Below are 18,721 nucleotides of genomic sequence, written 5' to 3'. Positions count from 1 at the left end.
CGCAGTGTCCTGTGTAAGCCTAATTGAGACCTATTCACACAGACTCAGTGCTGTGATTGCAGCCAAAGATGCATCTACTTAATACTGACTTGAGTTGGGTGGAAACATTTATAGAGTCACCTATTTTACATTACATATTTTTATTTTAGCATTACATTGTAGACATTTGTTTTCACTTTAACAATGAAGAGTTTATTTTTGTTGTGTGATTTGTGGAGTAGAACCCAGGATGCGGAGGCGGAGAAGCAGTATTAACAGTTTTATTTGCACAGGTAAACAATCAGGGAATGAGAGTCCAAGAGTCCGGAGTGAGAGAGAGTGCTGGAGCTGGCTGCAGTGAGCGGAGAGTGAGGCACTGGAAGAAAAAGGAGGAGGCACGTTAGAACAGGTCACCAAAAACACAAGCACTGGAAGTAACTCAAGAGATCTAACAATAAACGCTGAAGACTTCTCTGAAGGTTTCTCGAGAGAACGTGTGAGCCTGGAGCAGAGGTTTACCGCGAGGGAAGGTAGTCAAAACTCAGGTGCTGGTGGAGAGCTGCAGCCGGTCTTAAGTAGTCCCTCCTGATGAGAACTCGCTGCAGGTGTGATCTCTCCACAGCACCAGGGGGGGAGGGGTGATTGCCTCAGGGAACACAAAGTAAAGTTAGCAGCCAGCAGAAGTGACTCCGGAAACCGGAAGTTACCACAATAAATCAAAATGTACAAAGTAAAACACCACAGTACCCCCCTCTCAATGGACGCCTCCTGGCGTCCTGCCGGGTTTATCCGGATGCTCCCTATAGAAGTCGTCTAGGAGGCTGTGGTCCAGAATCAGACTCCTGGAGATCCATGACCGTTCTTCGGGACCGTACCCCTCCCAGTCCACCAGAAACTGGTACCCGCGACCCCGTGGTCGCACGTCCAGAATCTTAGAGACGGTGAAGGCCGGATGGTTGTCAATGATCCGGGGGGGTGGAGGGGTGACGGCTGGAGGGCTCAGATCACTGGAAGCAACTGGTTTCAACAGGGACACGTGGAATGTGGGATGGATCTTCATGGCCTCAGGGAGCTTAAGCCGGACGGTGAAGGAGTTGATGACCTTGGTGATCTCGAAGGGTCCCACGAAGCGTGGAGTCAGTTTCCGAGATTCCGTCTCAAGGGGTAGATCCTTGGAGGAAAGCCAGACTTTCTGACCAGGACGATATTCAGGGGCGGGGTTGCGATGAGTGTCAGCCAGACGTTTATTGCGCTCTGCCATGCGTGAGAGCGCTGCTCGTGCCGTCCTCCAGACCTCCCTCACGCGTCTCAGATGCTCCTGCACAGACTGGACGGACACAGAGGCTTCCTGCTCTGGAAACAGGGGGGGCTGGTACCCAAAGCAGCACATGAACGGGGACATACCAGTAGCGGCGCAGGTAAGGGAGTTGTGTGCATACTTGACCCAGGGGAGGTGTGAGCTCCAGGTGACCGGATGATGAGCGGCCACGCAGCGCAGGGCCGCCTCCAGGCTTTGATTGGCCCGCTCAGTCTGGCCGTTGCTCTGAGGGTGGTAACCCGAAGACAGACTGACTGTTGCGCCGACCACTTTACAAAACTCCTTCCATACACGTGAAACAAACTGGGGTCCTCGGTCTGAAACAAGGTCACAGGGGATACCATGGAGTCTGACGACGTGAAGAACCAACAGATGAGCTGTTTCCAGGGCAGTGGGGAGTTTGGGGAGAGGGATATAATGGACGCTCTTGGAGAACCGGTCGACTATGGTGAGGATGACTGTGTTTCCATCTGAAGGAGGCAAGCCAGTAACAAAGTCCAAGGCTATATGGGACCAGGGACGGCTAGGGGTGGATAGGGGGCGCAACAAGCCAGCTGGAGGTTGATGGGATGATTTACCACGGGCACAGACTGAGCAGGCAGCCACAAATTCACGGGTGTCCTTAGTCATACCAGGCCACCAGAAGCTTTGCTGGAGAAAGCCGAGGGTCCTCTGAAACCCTGGATGGCAGGTGAGTTTGGAGGAGTGGGCCCACTGGAGCACAGGAGAGCGGACCGAGTCCGGGACGAAGAGGCGATTAGGAGGTCCGGTACCAGGGTCGGGCTGGAGTCTCTGAGCGTCTCTGATGGTCTGCTTGATTTCCCAAACAGCAGCTCCAACAATACATGCAGGGGGAAGAATCCGGTCCGGTTCTGGAACATCACGAGAGGGGGACCCAACACGAGATAGGGCATCTGGCTTTGTGTTCCGGGAACCAGGGCGGTACGAGAGGGTGAAGTGGAACCTGCTTAGGAACAAGGCCCACCGGGCCTGATGAGAGTTGAGGCGTTGTGCAGAGCGAAGATGGGCGAGGTTCTTGTGGTCAGTCCAGATAATGAAGGGATGTTTCGTGCCCTCCAACCAGTGCCTCCACTCCTGTAGAGCCCACACTACAGCCAGCAACTCTCTGTTTCCCACGTCGTAATTCCTCCCAGCAGGAGACAAACGACGAGAGAAAAAGGCACAGGGATGCAGCTTTTGGGTCTTCGGGTCTCTCTGGGACAGCACGGCCCCTGCACCTGTCTCGGATGCATCCACCTCCACAACGAACTGAAGGGATGAGTCCGGATGTTTAAGGACAGAAGCAGAGGTAAAAAGAGTCTTGAGCCGTGTGAAAGCCGCTGCCGCCTCAGGAGACCACCGGTAGGGGGAGTTAGGGGAGGTGAGCCTGGTGAGGGGGGCTGCAACCCTGCTATAATCACGAATGAACCTCCTGTAGAAGTTGGCAAAGCCCAGAAACCTCTGAAGCTCCTTGCAGTTGGTAGGGATGGGCCAATCTGTCACTGCCTTAATTTTGGCGGGGTCTGGCTGTAACTGGCCCTGAGCAATGATAAACCCTAAGAAGCTTACGGAGTCAGAGTGGAACTCACACTTTTCAGGTTTAACATAAAGTCTGTTCTCTAACAGTCTCTGGAGAACAAGGCGAACATGTTGCTGGTGCTGCTCGAGAGAGTGGGAAAAGATGAGTATATCATCTAGATACACAAACACAAATCTACTGAGCATGTCCCTGAGCACATCGTTAATAAGGGCCTGGAAGACAGCTGGGGCGTTAGTTAGACCAAAGGGCATGACCAAATACTCAAAGTGTCCCATGGGTTAAAAGCTGTCTTCCATTCGTCCCCCTCTCCGATCCTGATAAGGTGGTAAGCGTTCCTGAGATCTAGTTTGGAGAAAACTTTGGCAGAACAAATAGGCTCAAAAGAAGGATCAATTAAGGGAAGCGGATACTTGTTTTTTATGGTGATATCATTGAGTCCCCTGAAATCTATGCACGGGCGGAGTGTAGTGTCCTTCTTTTTAACAAAGAAGAACCCTGCCCCTAGAGGAGATGAGGAGGGACGAATGAGACCTGAGGCTAAAGAGTCGTGAATGTACATTTCCATGGCTTCCTTGGTTGTATAGGCGGCTACTAGGCAGGGAGGCGCCTGGGATTAAATCTATCGCACAGTCGTAAGGGCGGTGCCGAGGGAGAGAAACAGCTAGCTCTTTGCTAAAGATGGGAGCGAGATCGTGGTACTCAGAGGGAACATTAGTTAGATCAGGAGGAGAGGGAGCGACTGAAGGACGGTGAACGGGTGGGATTGGCGGAACCCAAACAGTGGGAGTGACAATGAATGCTCCAGTTAGAGATGGTAGCAGTTTTCCAATTGATTTAGGGGTTATGGAGCTGTAGCCAGGGGAGACCTAATACCACAGGTGCATGAGGAGACAGAATAACAAAGGGCTGAAGGCTTTCGCGGTGATTACCAGAGATGATTAGGGTGATGGGAACCGTACGATGAGTAACCTTAGCAATGAGTCTGCCGTCAAGGGCCGTGACGGTTTTGGGGACGGTTAAGGGCTCTAAGGGAAGGTGAAGCTGTTGCGCGAGGCTGTCTTGAATAAAGTTATCGTCGGCCCCTGAATCAATGACAGCCTGAATGGGCACCGAGTCGTGTTCCCACAACAAGCTAGCTGGGACTGCTAAACGTAGGGGAGGGCCAGAAAGGGAATTGGTCTGACTCACTCGTGTGCCCTGATTCATGAGTGAGCCCGGTCTTTTAACAGTTCCGGACAAGAGGCGAGGAAATGACCAACTTGACCACAATAAATGCAAAGTTTGAGACTAAATCTCCTCTGGCGTTCACTGGGGGTTAATCGGGCTCTACCAAGTTGCATGGGTTCTTCATGGGAGGACGAGGGAGAATCTACAGGGGGTCTAGGTGTAACAGGAGGTTGAAAAGCTGTCTGACCAGAAGGGGGAGCCATGGTCCGTGGTCTAGGGCTTCTAGCCTGGCTCTTCTCTCGGTGTCTCTCCCTCAAATGATTGTCAATGCGTATGGCTAGTGAAATGAGGCCCTCAAGGGAATCTGGTTCATCTCTGGAAGCTAGTTTATCTTTTAATTCCTCTGAAAGGCTTCTGAGGAAAATCCCCTTGAGTTCGGTTTCCCCCCACCCGCTCTCAGAAGCCACAATACGAAAATCTATAGAAAAAACTGCCACTTACCTAGAACCCTGTGAAAGGGAAAATAAACGCTTGGCTGCCTCTTGGCCCTGGAGGGGGTGATCAAATATGCGGCACAACTCACTGGAAAACTCAGAATATGATGCTAACACAGGGGATTCCCGCTCTCAAATAGCGGTGGCCCAACGGGAGGCTTGACCACGTCACAAATTTATCACAAACGCTATCTTAGCCCTGTCTGTGGGATAGCTAAGGGGTTGCTGATCAAAAACTAATGAGCAACGTAACAAAAAATCCTCGAGCCTTTCCTATTTCTCCAGAAAAGAAATCTGGGTGGGGGACCTGAGGCTCTTTAAGGAGGTGGTGAGGGGGGGAAGGTGTGGGATCAACTAAAGGTGGCTGATTGCTATCAGGTGCAGGCTCTGGTGGTGAAGGCTGAGGCTGATTGGCAGTGAGTAATTGGTTGGAGATACTGGAGACCTGGGTGCTGAGGGATTGTAATGATTGCAGGATACCTTTTAACATGGTCTCGTGTTGTCCGAGGCGTTGTCCTTGGTGAGATATTGCAGTCTTGATTGAATCCGGGTCCGCTGGGTCCATTTCTGGCCTGAGTTTTCTGTTGTGTGATTTGTGGAGTAGAACCCAGGATGCGGAGGCGGAGAAGCAGTATAAACAGTTTTATTTGCACAGGTAAACAATCAGGGAATGAGAGTCCAAGAGCCCGGAGTGAGAGAGAGTGCTGGAGCTGGCTGCAGTGAGCGGAGAGTGAGGCACTGGAAGAAAAACGAGGAGGCACGTTAGAACAGGTCACCAAAAACACAAGCACTGCTCTGAGTGGTTGGAATAAAGAGAAGTGCTATTAAAGTACAGTACATTGAGTCCATTGAACTATAAGACACACCATCTGCAGGGGGGCTGTCTTGCCTAATCAGTTCTTAACGGCCAAAGCACTCTGATATGCCAAGCTACACAAGTGATATGTGATTATGGTATAGCTTTGCTTGATTTTCGTATCCAAGACCATCAAAATTCAATTTGACTGTGGGGTCGGTCTTTAAATCTTGGCTTGTCCCATGTTCTTACACTGTTTTGGACTCTCTTGGGCGTTATTACAGCGTCAGATGACCAGCTCTCGTTGAATATGTGCAACAGATCTTCTTTCTGTCTTCTTTCTGCTTTACTGCAGGTCAATTGCAGTGCATAAACCTCAGGAATTTTTTCACCCAGCCCTTGTAAGTGACCTATTAATCATTTTCTTTTATAGCCAAGCACAAGTGAAATAACATTTAGCAGAAACCGGGGAATAAGATTAATGTCTGCTCTGTTTTGAGAGGGTTCGGTTACATCACACTGCTGTTTGAGGAAGTGGTGTCAAGTCAAAAAATGTCCCTCTCTTGAGGTTTCTTCCCATTTCTTTTTCATGAATCTTTGTGTGTGTGTAGAGGTCTGTAGCCTGTCTGTCAGCATGCACCTCCCATCTGATGAACATTGCACAGACATCAGACACACCTCCATGAAGAAACACATCCCCTTGTGTGTGTGTGTGCTTGTGAATGTCTGTGTTTTGTAACAGAAGGAGGAGACACCGGGAACTTCCTCCTCCTCCTTTCACTACACTACTACACACACAGTCTCTCCCTCTCATTCGCTTGCAGGGCAGCAGCAGAGACAAAACACTCCAAAGCACAGAAAGCAGCTTATCTTTCCCCAAGCTACACCCTGCAAACTTTTCTGTGCGTAGTCACTTTTTCTTTTTGTGCAGCTACACAACACAGCAGGATGAGCTCTGACGACTTCACCAGCAGTGCACAGTCCAAGCTGCAGAAGGCAAAAGACATGAAGGATGAGGATAAGATGTACACATATAATGGGGTGAAATACCCGAGCCTCATGTGCCCTGAAGATCACCTGAAGGCTCTGGTGGACATGGAAGCCAGAAAGGATGACCTTGTGCTTGTAGCCTATCCCAAATGTGGTGAGTAACTGTGGTCCAATTTAGAAGTTTCTTCATGAATGAATGCTGCTCTGCATGAGAAGATCATACCTGAAATATCATGCATGCATTAAAATTCCATCTACTTTGACCTCTGTCCTTTTGCCAAGCCTACTCTGATTGCTTTGTATCTCACTGTTGTAGCACTGGCAAAATGCAGTTAGTTTTCCTTAAGTGTAATTCATGGCCTGAAGAGCTGTAGAAATTCAAAGAACTAAATATAAATACACTGAACATTAATCTTGACTTGCATCACTATGAGCATCTTTGAAGCAGCTCTTTCACCGGGGAGGACACTCAAGTGAGCAATAATGTAACCCTTCAAGGTTTATTTTTGCAAAAATGGCCCCCTTGCTGAGCATATATCAGCTTATCCAATTATTTCTTGTGATTATGAAAACTTACCTGATCATCAGTTCAAAAGAAACTCAAATTACTGAGAATCACATTTTATGAATTCTGCTCGTATAAAAATGTGTTTAATGCCAAAGCTAAAACAATGTGTAAGATGTGCAGAACAAAGGTCAGAAAATGGGATGCAAAAATGCTGACTCAGGTGTCTTAACATTTTTCTAGAAGGATAACCACTAAAATAAGAGCATGTAGCCAGTAGCAGAAGCTCGCATTGCAGAATAGAGTCAAACACAGAGGCTTTCTGGGTGAAAAATAAAATGCTTCAAAATTTTTTGATTTAGCGTATAACTAAGCCAACATTTTTTCTTGGCCCATTTTTACCGTAAACTTGCTAATTTATATGGGGAAACTATATCTGCTCATTTTAAGAGCTGAGCAGTTGAGTAAATTATCCCCAGATTTTAGAATTCATCCATCCACTCATTTCCAACACTGCTTATCCTGTTCTTGGTCACGGGGAGCTGGAGCCTATCCCAGCTGTCATTGAGCGAGAGGTGGGGCACACCCTGGACTGGTCGCCAGTCAATAGACAGACAACTAGGAAGGCTCACACTTATACCTAAGGTCCCTTTAGTGTCACCAGTTAACCTAACAAGCATGTCTTTGGTGTTAGGAAGAAGTCGGAGAGAATCCACGCATGTACAGAGAGAACTTGCAAACTCACTAAAGACCCTGATTGAACCAGGAACCATCTTGCTGTGAGGTAACAGTGTAACCCCTGTGCCACCATGCAGCCCTGATTTTAGATTCTCGCAATTTAAAAGAAATCAATCCTCTTAGGTCTTAGGGTATTTCCTCAATTTTTACATTATTTTTTAATTCACCTTTTTAGGGTGCTTGCAAATAACACAATACCCAAGTGTTTTATATCAAAATTGTCAGGACAATCTCACCTTTCTGCATATTGGGGCCTTTTTGTCCTTAAGGCCTGTATAAAGAGTTATTTTAGCCCAATTGCTGAATTTTAAAATCGGTTAGCAAAAGTTGACGGACAGACGATTCAACCAATGATGCATATTGAGAGGTGACGAGGTGACTCTTATTGGCCATGTATCCCTGGCTCTTCATCCTGTGGGATGGCAAGTGAGGGTGGAAGTGAAAGATGAGATTCCTCCGCTCATGGAAGTGTTTGAACCCCATTTCTACAATGTAAAATGACAAAACTCATGACAGGTATTGGTGAATGAGTCCTATTGTTCCCAGTTTTAATATTTTCAATTCAAAAACATTTTAAAAGCGACAACCATCTTTATTTCTAAGTTTCTCTTTGGTTAATGCACTTTTCTGCATACCCACAAACATCTGCACAGAAAAGGAGCAGGAGAGACATAGGAAACACACTTCCTAGTTGGTGCATTCAAGGACAGATGGGAATTTGAGATTGGAGCTACAGCAGCTGGAAAACATCAACATAGTCAACAATGTTTCTAAACATCTCTGAGTACAGAACCACATGCTTTCAAGGAGCAAACACTGAAGCTGTGTGTGAGGAGGAGCCACCTAAAAGCTGGCAAATTACTGATGACCCCAGGAATGTGGAGGTTTTCCAAGCCTGAGGGTGGGGATCCTGATAGGATGATGCAGAACGGAATCATTTTATGTGTCAAAAATGACTGACAAGGGTACATGATGGCAAAACGAAATGTTTCCTGAAAAGGTAATGTGAACTTCACCACACTTTTCTCCTTTATTGGGGGAGAAATTGACCATCTCAGAATCATAAACCTAATGATAAAGTGAGTCTTGTATCAGTATGTGTATAGTACTGTGAGTCAAGAGAAAAAATGGATAAAACAATTAGAGCAGTTACGTTCATGATTGATTGTACACTTTTTTTTATTTCTTATTTAGCCTTAATAACCTTTTTACCTCCACCACTTTGCACGCGATCTGGGCTTTGTCGTGCATGACTCAGCACTGATGCCTTTGTTATGTAGATGATTAATTGATTTGTCTAAGTACCACATAACACCACCTTAATGTGCATCTCATTAAATAAAAACGCAAAGCACTTGTGTTTTTCTTTCCAGTATGTATAGCTTCTGTCACTGTGGTGCGTTTGAGGAATGTGACATGTTTTGCTTTTCGGAAAGTGTTTACTTTGGTACAGCAGCCCACTGGTGGAGAAATGACATGAAGACAGACCAGTTATGTCATCTTTGAAGGAGTGTTGGGTTAACATACCCAGCCCACATCTCTCTGCATAGGGGCCGTTTTGGACTGGGGCCCACACGGGTATAGGGAAGCTATTTATCTGGGTGTAGCTTTACATGTCTTTAATCTGAGTGTCTTTTTAAATGCCTAAATATCTCATTTGGAGATCAAAGCAGTGAAATCAGTGTTTCATGGCAGACTGCTGCAGATAATGGCTTCCTGGCGTCTCTGCGATATATTGAGGAGATTGAAATCAGTCAGGCCTTTACCTCAGTCATAAATTTACAGTCTGCTGCCAATTTTGTGGCCTGTAAAGTTTTCTGCTGCCATTTTTTTTCTGTGTATGTGTTGTTCAACATGTTTCTAAAGATGTTTTCTATTCTATTTCTGACTCCTTAAAGATATTTTCAGGATATTTGCCAAGTGACTATGTTGTTGTATACTAGGAAATTTCATAGGACTATAAAAAATGTTGCTTCCTAGTCGATATAAAGTGTCACTCAACCCAAATAACATTTAAAAAATGCATGCATGGGTACATGGAGTTTTGGTATTATGGTATGTCATAATTAGCCAAAAAAGGAAAAACCTTAAATATACAGTCATCTACATAAATTTTAGACATGCAGGGCACACATGTGAGTCACTTGGCAGCCAAGGTCAAGCTTGATGGCATCTCTTTTGTCTGGGCCTTTTCACCCCTGGTAATATGCCAGAGAACCCTGGGATATCCACAGCACAACCAGGGGCTTGTGGCAACCCTGCTGCTCACCTGGATGGTACCCTTGTGCTAACTCCCCACATCAACCCTTTACTGTGTCCTAAAGGTGTGGACTCGGTTAGTTTTTTAACATATTTTTCCATGCCCCTGTTACTATGCAAAGACATCCAGACCCAAGACCGGGGTTGTGTCAGTCCTCCTGCCCACTTGATAGTGGCCTCAGGCAACTTACTCACCACATCTATGCCTTACTTCAGCCTCAATTTCAGGCCCAAACATGCCTTTGAATTCTGCACAATACTGTAGATATAACCTTCTTATCTAATCTTTGCACCCTAAAAACACACAGTATATGCCTCTATGATGGTGAGAGCAAAGGCCAGAGGCATTTTATTTTCAGGTTGTTGTCCATTTGTCCCCACATATGTCTGGGCCATTCATCAGAGCACAATATCTCAAGAATATCCCAGTGGATTAACATCAAACTTTGCACAAATACCCAACATAACTGAAGATGAAGTGACTAGATTTCTTAAAATGCAGGTCACACAACGAGGTCATTAGGACTCTGGTTCACCCCTACTTTTCCAGGCCATTCTTCTTTTAAATGGCTCTTAGGGATTTTCTTCAAACTTTGCACAAATGTTACCTCAAGGTTGAACTGATTTGGTCTCAGAGGTCAAAGGTCAAGGTCAAAAGAATTTCTTAAAACATCAGTTGTAAGAATACAGTATTGTTTTATCTTTTTTTGCACATTGCACTAATTAATCTATTAACTGCCCCTTCTTTTAAGCTAATCAGACTATTTTTATTGTTTAAATATTGCATTTCTTTTCTCAAGTATGGATGAAAAATTATCTACTCGACAACTTGTTTTAAAATTATGTGTGTTTGTGTTTGTGCAGGTTTTAACTGGATGGTGGGTGTGGTGAGGAAGATCATTACAGAGGCCACTGGAGTGAAAGTTGAAACCAAGATGCCCCCACTGATTGAGTTTATGGGACCCCAGGCCTTAAAGGTACTAACCAAATTCAGTTTTGTCTTTATAAAACATGAATCAAGTAGATTTAGATACAAGCGTTGGCTGCCAAAATAATAAAAGAATTCCACATTCTGAAAAATATCTGCCAATTTTTAACTGCTTTTCCTCCTTGTCAAGTCATAACCGTCCATTTGAATAAACAGTGAGTAAACTGTTTAGTAAATAAACCACATGGAGTGCTGGTTTGCCAGAAAACACTCCTCTGTGAGGACAATAGAGGACATTCACAGAAGGGCAGAGCAAATCGCTGTGAGTCTGACTCATTACTGCAGGCTGAGAGCTCAGCTACCGTATTATAGCACAAATTCCCTGCGGCAAAAAATGCATAGTACTCAGTAACACAGCAGCAAAGAAACTGTATGTTTTGGACTTTGACGGACAAAATTCAAAATGTCTGAAGGGTGGCTTAAATATTTTATTTTGTTTTATTTATTTTTTTTAACTTTTATTTGTACTCTTTAGCACAACTAACAAACAGACTAATTTAACATGGATACCTTTAAACCAGAAATTGGATCAGTGGCACGTGCATGGCTAATGTCGCTCACCATTCGGACAATGCAAAACAGAGTTTTAAAAGCATGACTCTGAGTGAGCGTTTAACATGAACAAGTCCACAAGTGATATGTTCTTTAAAGGTGGAAAAAAATGCATGCAGGTTTCTGGTTTTCCATATAAACCCAGATCAGAATTCTGAAGCTTTGGTTCCCACCTGAATCCCTTGAGCTGCTCTTACTGAACCTTGTGTAAGGCGGAGGCTTTGTTCCTTTTTTGTTTTCATGTATTGTATGTGTTTAACATGATAATCCATTATTCTTAACTGTGTTAATTTGTCTTTGCTCATAATCAAACTGTGACTAAATCTCAGAAATTAAACTGAGTGTGTCTGCTGGCTCCTTAAGGGGTCAGACTGAATGTGAAACCTTTGGAGTCTACACTCTAGGTGAAATCAGAAATAATAGGTCTGTTGAAGCAGTGTAGGAGTTTCTTTCAGCTAAAAGCATTACTCTGAGACAAATGTTTGATCATAAAGCACACACCCTATCCACACAAAAAGTAAAGTACAGATAATCTGTGTATTCTAAAGCAGCCTCAAACCAGGTGAGGCGTATCATGCGTCATCTGTCATGCTGTATACAGGAGGAAACGACAGCTGACCCTGACCCAACAAGCCGCCACGACTGTCATAGAGTCGACTTGAAACTGCACAGTGTATGCTCGGCTTTAGAGGGCTTAGTAAGAGATCAGATGTGAAGCACGTGTCATAGTTTAGTCAAGCTTTTCAATTTCATAAACATTGTATGGTTTAGAGAGTTTATGTACATGAATGCCTTTAAATAGTGTCTTTTTCATTCATTTGCACAGGCTTATTGGTGCTAAAACAACATAATCTTTAATGAACCAGGCCCCTGAGTCACACTAGCATAGCAGACACTGAAGAAACCCCCTTTGATTTAGTTTCGAATCAATGATATACTTTTTCTTCTTTTAACAAAGTGTTGCTCCTTTATTGTAAGGATAATCTTTGTGAATATTTCTTTTAAAAGATAGAAGTATATGTCAAACTCATTCAGTACTTACATCTATTTGTTGTAATATTTTAAGCTAACTTTCCATTTCTCAACTGTCCCTTTCTCCTCAGGCTGTAAGTGAGGCTCCATCTCCGAGGTTTCTGGGGACTCACCTGCATCCTGATAACATCCCTGCCTCCTTTCATGAAAAGAAAACCAAAGTAGGATTCAGAAGCTCTAGCATTTTCAAACTGATGTTTCACTAAGAGAAGAAATTAGAAGGTCAAGAGATAGTTTGTTCTTTTGAGTCTTAAGCTTAATAAATCTGAGCTTTGTGGAGATGCAAGCTGTATTTCCTATTTGAGGTGTTAGGAGTATCCTCTGTGATTGTCCCTGCTCTTTTCTTTCTTTAAAATGATTGTTTTCAATAGCCACATCTGTTTTTATGTGTGTGTTTCTGTGTCTTTTAAGATGTTGGTGATCTTCAGAAACCCCAAGGACACCTTGGTCTCCTTTTATCACTTCTGCAACAAAAACCCAGTGCTTCCTAATGTGGAGTGGGATTCCTTCTTCTGCGACTTCATGTGTGGTAATGGTAAGAAAACCTACACTTCCTAACTTGAGTAACAAAATGCTTTTTTTAATGTTGCATTTATAGACAGAGCAGTGCTTCCCAAAGAGTGGGCTGTGGCCCCCCAATGGGCACTGGAGGAACTGCAGGAGAGCCATGAGAAATCATTTATATATATATATTACATGTGGCTACATGTGACTTAAAAGATGGTGGACTGACAGCAAAAGGTCGAGCTATGTGGCAAAGAAAGAAACATGAGCTAACAGCTACAAACTCAGTATGGTAGCATCACCACACAGAAACCCAGTTGTCAGACTTTGAGTCTACATCAGCAGTAGTTACTGTACTGTAATGGACATAAATGGACACAGCAAAGTAAATCAACAGCACATAAGCAGACAACAGGACAACAAATGCAGCTTTTAAGAAACGCAAATAAAAAACGTTTTCTAAAACTACTTCAGCCCAGATCAAAACCTCTTATTTGTGATCATGCTGTGTGATTAAAGTCTGATGTCCAACTAGGTCCAATAAAGAGCAAAGGGGAGTCCATTAATGTTCCTTTCATGGTTTGGGTTCAACTCCAGCAAGTGAAAAGACTATGGCTTCAATACTACCCTCAAAATCACCAGCCATGCGTAAATTCTGCCTTAAGTTATGGTGTAAAGTCCACACTTAACCCTATGTTGAAACTATTTAGGTTCTAACTTAAGTTGTGTCATTGTTCAGTTGCACCACAGAAACATAAGGTTGATCTTAACTAGTAGAGATTTACTTCCAAACTAACCAAAATATTGTCGCAGACATTACGTTTTCTCTTACTTTAACCTATCACTGAAAATAACTTTTGACCAAGTGTTTGCTACAGACGCTAACGGCTAAAAATAACATATTAACTGCTGTTAGTCCTCAAACAGTGCCCAGTGTGGATGAAAAATATTTTGCAAATGTGAGTATTGTGGAACTAAAGCCCAAACCATAGAACTGGACAAACCCTGTGTGACGTCAGCCGTCTGCTTACAATAGGCAGACTTAAACAGCTCTTAAGCCAATATGCAGCGGCTACCATGTTTAAATTGTTGTCTCAACCGAACTTGGATCAACCTAACAGCCTGCCCTCTTAGCTCGACTTCTTGTCAGCTAGCTAGCTAGCATTCTGGCTGACAGAAACGTAGCTTCTGCCTGTCGAGCTATCTGTCAGTCAAGCAAGACACATCAATCAGTGTGCAGTGAGGTTTTTCCTAAATAAAATCTAAACCATTGTGGTATAAAAAAACTCACCCCTCGTACAGTGAGAGCACATGAAGACATTAGCTAATGGGACACGTTTGGTTTCTGGAACCAGGCTGTAAACCAGTTTATTTCTAGTATAAAAATCAGCTTTTAACTGGTCTTCCAGTGTTCCTGCAGCCAGCACCAAGTGGACACTCACTGTATTGCAATTTTTTGCACTTCTGCATTGGCTTCATTTTTCGGGACCAGACATTGCCGCTTGGCCTAAACCTAGAGCCAGTATGAAATTACAACACTGACACTGAGTGGTGAAATCACTAATAACACAATATAATTTAACAGTAGACGGTGGAAACGATCTCAGCTCAAGGAAAACAACACTGTTATTGATCATGGAGAATGCAGTGCTGAAACCAAATTGTCGGTCATCCTCTGGGTTATCCCATCTCTCAGAGCTATCCCTATGACAGCCATATTCTACAGAGGACTTTATACATGGTAGGGGGTAGGTATAAGATTTAAATTATAACTTAAGCCTATGTTAAAACTTTCACGGCTGGTGCAACATCGTAAATGTTAGGAGAGCGTAAACTCCGTCATAAGTAAGAACTCAAGTTCAAACTAGGCTACATTTGAACTTACAGCTGGTGAAACCCATAGCAGAACTCAGACTACTTCATGTCATGTAGACCGAGTCTTTGCTTCCCACATGGCTGATCCCAACACACTGTACTTTGTACTTTGTACTTTGTACATTGTACTTTGTACTTTCTGACTTTGCAAATGCTTTCAGGATCACAGTATGCTTAAATATGGGAAAAGCTGCCCTAGATCATTAAGGCACTACTGTTGATTCAAAAGTGAGTTGCAAACCCATTTTCCACGTGTGCCTGGAAAATAACTGTGTCAAAATGTCTGTTGTGCGCTTTTATTTTGAAGGGCATATCTCTGTCCCTTTGTCCATCACATCTTTTGTTCCATATAAGTCCACCGTGCCCCACTTTACTTTAAAAACATTTGGTCATGATTGAAAAATGTAAGGAATTTGGGTCAGGGTTTCTCATTGAGGAGGTGGTGGTGGGTCCTGACACTAGACCAGTCAAAAACCACTGATCTGGCAGACAACACAGTGCTTTATAAGAGAATGTTAGTGGTTGTGAGCTGGTATCTGATGATGTGCTGTCAAAGTAAACCTTCCTACCCAGGCAACAGTTTTTCAGTGAGCCAGCCACAAGGTTGACACAGATAGTGTATCTGATAGTCTGATAGTCTAACTTTATGATCCTGAACCCAGCTGGGTTTATGGCGTAATAAACAGATTGTACAACCATCTCAGCTGGACCACTAAGGAAATATTGGAGCATTTGACCCTTGGTGCTCTACTTAGGGAGTTTGATCAACCAGAAAACCCTTAAAATGTGAATTAAGATGATTTTTATGCCTTGTCCGGGCATAGGGCACACTGATACTTGTATATTTGCTAAAACAAGAAAAGGGACTTGAATGAATGAAAAGTATTGTATCTGTTTTAACTCTATGTATTTGTGTGTGCATGTGCAGTTGGCTGGGGCTCATACTTTGATCATGCCTTGGCCTGGGAAGAGAAGATGAATGACCCCAATGTTTTGTTTGTCACCTTTGAGGAACTAAAAGAGGTAGATTACATGTGGTATCTTTTAAAAGCTCTAACACTGTTGTTATGTTTTGTATATTTTACCTTCAAAAATAAGCTGTTTTGGTAAAATCTGTCTGATGGTGTTTTTACACATAAACTATAAATGTTTTACCTTTTAATTGATTTTATACATCAATCGTTTGCTTTTATGACAAAAATAAAAATACTTCTTTAATGTCAAACTGAAAACAGATTTCTACAAGTAATGCCAATTAAACAAAAATATGTAAGGTAAAACAAAGAGACGGTTTAAATATTTACCCCTTTAAAGTGACTGACATTAAATCAACAGCGGTCTAGCCAATTGTTGCTAGTAGTCTCACATTTAGTAAAATGGGGATCACCTGGGTGTAGTGAATGTGTCTCAAGTGATCCTAGTATAAAGGCACCTGTGTCTGGAAGAGCCAGTCACTGTTTAATCAGTATTCCTGGCTACCATTACACCATGAAAACAAAAGAATGCTCCAAGAAACTCAAATAAAAGGTAACTGAAAAGTATAAATGGTGGATGGATACAAAAAACAACCCCAAGGCACTGAACATCCCCCAGAGTTCAGTTAATCCATCATCAGGAAATGGAAGTAATAAGGCACATGTTTAAATCTGCCAAGAATAGGCCGTCCTGACAAACTTTATCTAATTGATAATACTTTTTAAAAATCTGTTTGACATTGAAGAGTTTTCTTGAGAAAAAGCTCAATTCTGACCATGATTGATTTATCAATAAAAGGATAAAACTTTCATGTGGGTTAAATGAAGCTGTGGTTAAACATATCAGTGCTGCATGTACTGTAAATGGATGTATTCACAGTCTCACCAAAGAAAAGGTAAAGAACATAATAGAGGACAGAAAACATAACAAAGCTATTTCAGAACATGTATTGATTGTGTGATATAAGTATCTTCCCCCCCGACTTTGTGCTAGTAATAATACGTTTTTCTGAATATTTCTTACAGACTTAAGACATCTTAATTTCAAACATACAGCCCACCCAGAAAGTTAAAAGTTAATTTTTAGGTTTTGCGCATGTCATTTTTTAATATTAAAACTTCAATACAACTGTTTTGATAGCTTTCTTTTATTACTGCTTCAGTGGAGCATTTTTAAGTTCTTACAGTGTTTAAATGATTTGATTCCCCCTTGGCAGGTAGCCACAGGTTTTTGTCTAACTCTCTGATGGATCAACATGCAGGGAATTAAACTAGCAGCACAGATATCACAATTCACTGTAAACATGTAATTCACATCCAAATACAAACATCTGTCAGCTACAAATGCGTGCTTGTTTCTCGTCCTCCAGGACCTGAGTAAGGGCATCCGTCAGATCAGCACCTTCTTTGACCTCAGCTTGACAGAGAGTCAGGTTCAGCAGATCACAGAGGAGAGCACCTTCAAAGCCATGAAGCAATGCTCGGCCAATGCCCACATTATTGGAGATATAATCTTCAGGAAAGGTGCTTTAGAGACTTTAAATTGTTCTGTATCAAATTAAGCTATCTTTTCATTTGTGTGTAGTAATGAAACTATTTCAGCTGACATTTTAAGACACTGAAAATCATTGTATTTTTTTTGTCCCTGGGCAGGTGAGGTTGGGGACTGGAAGAACCACTTTACACCAGAACAGAGCAGAAAAATGGATGAGGCATTCAATGAAAAACTGGCAGGAACCAGGCTGGGAGCTAAGCTTAACTACCAGAAGTATTGTCAGTAGAATGCAAGGGAAAATTAAAGGAGGGAAGTATGCTTAAAAAAGCCTTGGGGACTTCTCTGCCCTGAGCTGGCTAGGAAAGATCTCTTCCCTCCAGAAAGATCTGTACAGATCCTTTGAATACCTCTACAGATACTGTTGGAGGCAGGAATCTGAGACAAAAACTGCTTGGGAGGCTCAACTCACAGACAAAAGTCTCTTGTGAAAAGTTGAAAAAAGATAGGGGGGCAAGAGGGGAAAGGGATGTATTATGGGTGATCAGGGCTGTTTTTGTTGTTGTGAAAATTGCACAAATTTATTAGTCTGAGGAATTATGAAACAATTTAAGAGATAACCTTTCTATGTGCTAGCCATGTGTTATTTATTGTGGTCATGGCAAAAGAGGTCTAGGCTTCTTACCTCAATGACAGAAGACCCTTGATAAAGGTTTTCCTTTTCTGCATATCAAAAGCAAATGCATTCCTTTGCAGAAATTAGCCTATTGAAAAACTTGCTTTGACAGATGACACATAGCCTACAACGCATTCAGAAAGCACTCAGACCCCCTTCGCTTTTTTCAATTTTGTCATGTTGCAGCCTACATCATTTAAATTCATTTTAATTCTCATGAAAGAACTGAAAAATCTCAGTGACACAAGTATTCAGACCTCCTCCCATTTTTCTTGATCTTTGCTGAGATGTTTCTACACCTTGATTGGAGTTCATCTGTGGTAAATTGAATTGATTGGACATGATTTGGAAAGGCACACACCTCTCTATAGACGGCATCAGAGCTGGCAAAGAATATTAGAGCAAAAACCAAGGCATTAGGTCAAAGGAACTGGCTACAAATCTCAGAGACAGGACTGTTGCAAGGCACCAATCTGGAGAGGGCTACAAAAAATTCTGCTGCACTGAAGGCTCCCAAGTGCACAGTAGCCTCTATAATTCTCAAATGGGAGAAGTTTGGCGACACTAGTTTACAACAATAGGTTTTAATTATCCTCAAATGTGACCTCATTCTGATGGAGAAACTATCATTTAAAAACACTTATGAGATTATTGACTCACAAAAATGTGCACAATCACTGTTCTGTCATTTTGAAGATTACAATGAAGAATAAAATCATCCAATTTCTCATATTGTTTGACTCCCTCTTCATTACTCAGTAGGTTGTATTCATGTTCAAGCAAGTCATTCCCCATGCAGCTGCACACGCAGTGTAAAATGTGTATTTCCCATGCGCAAATAT

The 18,721-nt window shown here is 42.9% G+C and overlaps 1 protein-coding gene across 1 annotated transcript; it reads left to right on the top strand.

Moving 5' to 3' along the window:
- Nucleotides 1–6,126: 6,126 nt before the first annotated feature.
- On the top strand, nucleotides 6,127–18,609 carry sult6b1 (sulfotransferase family, cytosolic, 6b, member 1). Its single transcript, XM_041789846.1, has 7 exons — nucleotides 6,127–6,438; nucleotides 10,651–10,763; nucleotides 12,430–12,519; nucleotides 12,770–12,893; nucleotides 15,666–15,760; nucleotides 17,082–17,235; nucleotides 17,365–18,609. The coding sequence occupies exons 1-7, from the start codon at nucleotides 6,243–6,245 to the stop codon at nucleotides 17,490–17,492; spliced, it is 900 nt and encodes a 299-aa protein (XP_041645780.1). The 5' UTR covers nucleotides 6,127–6,242; the 3' UTR covers nucleotides 17,493–18,609.
- Nucleotides 18,610–18,721: the final 112 nt, after the last annotated feature.

The sequence above is a fragment of the Cheilinus undulatus genome, linkage group 6 (assembly GCF_018320785.1).
Source record: "Cheilinus undulatus linkage group 6, ASM1832078v1, whole genome shotgun sequence".
Lineage (NCBI taxonomy): Eukaryota > Metazoa > Chordata > Actinopteri > Labriformes > Labridae > Cheilinus > Cheilinus undulatus.
This window is presented reverse-complemented; position numbering and strand designations above follow the sequence as displayed.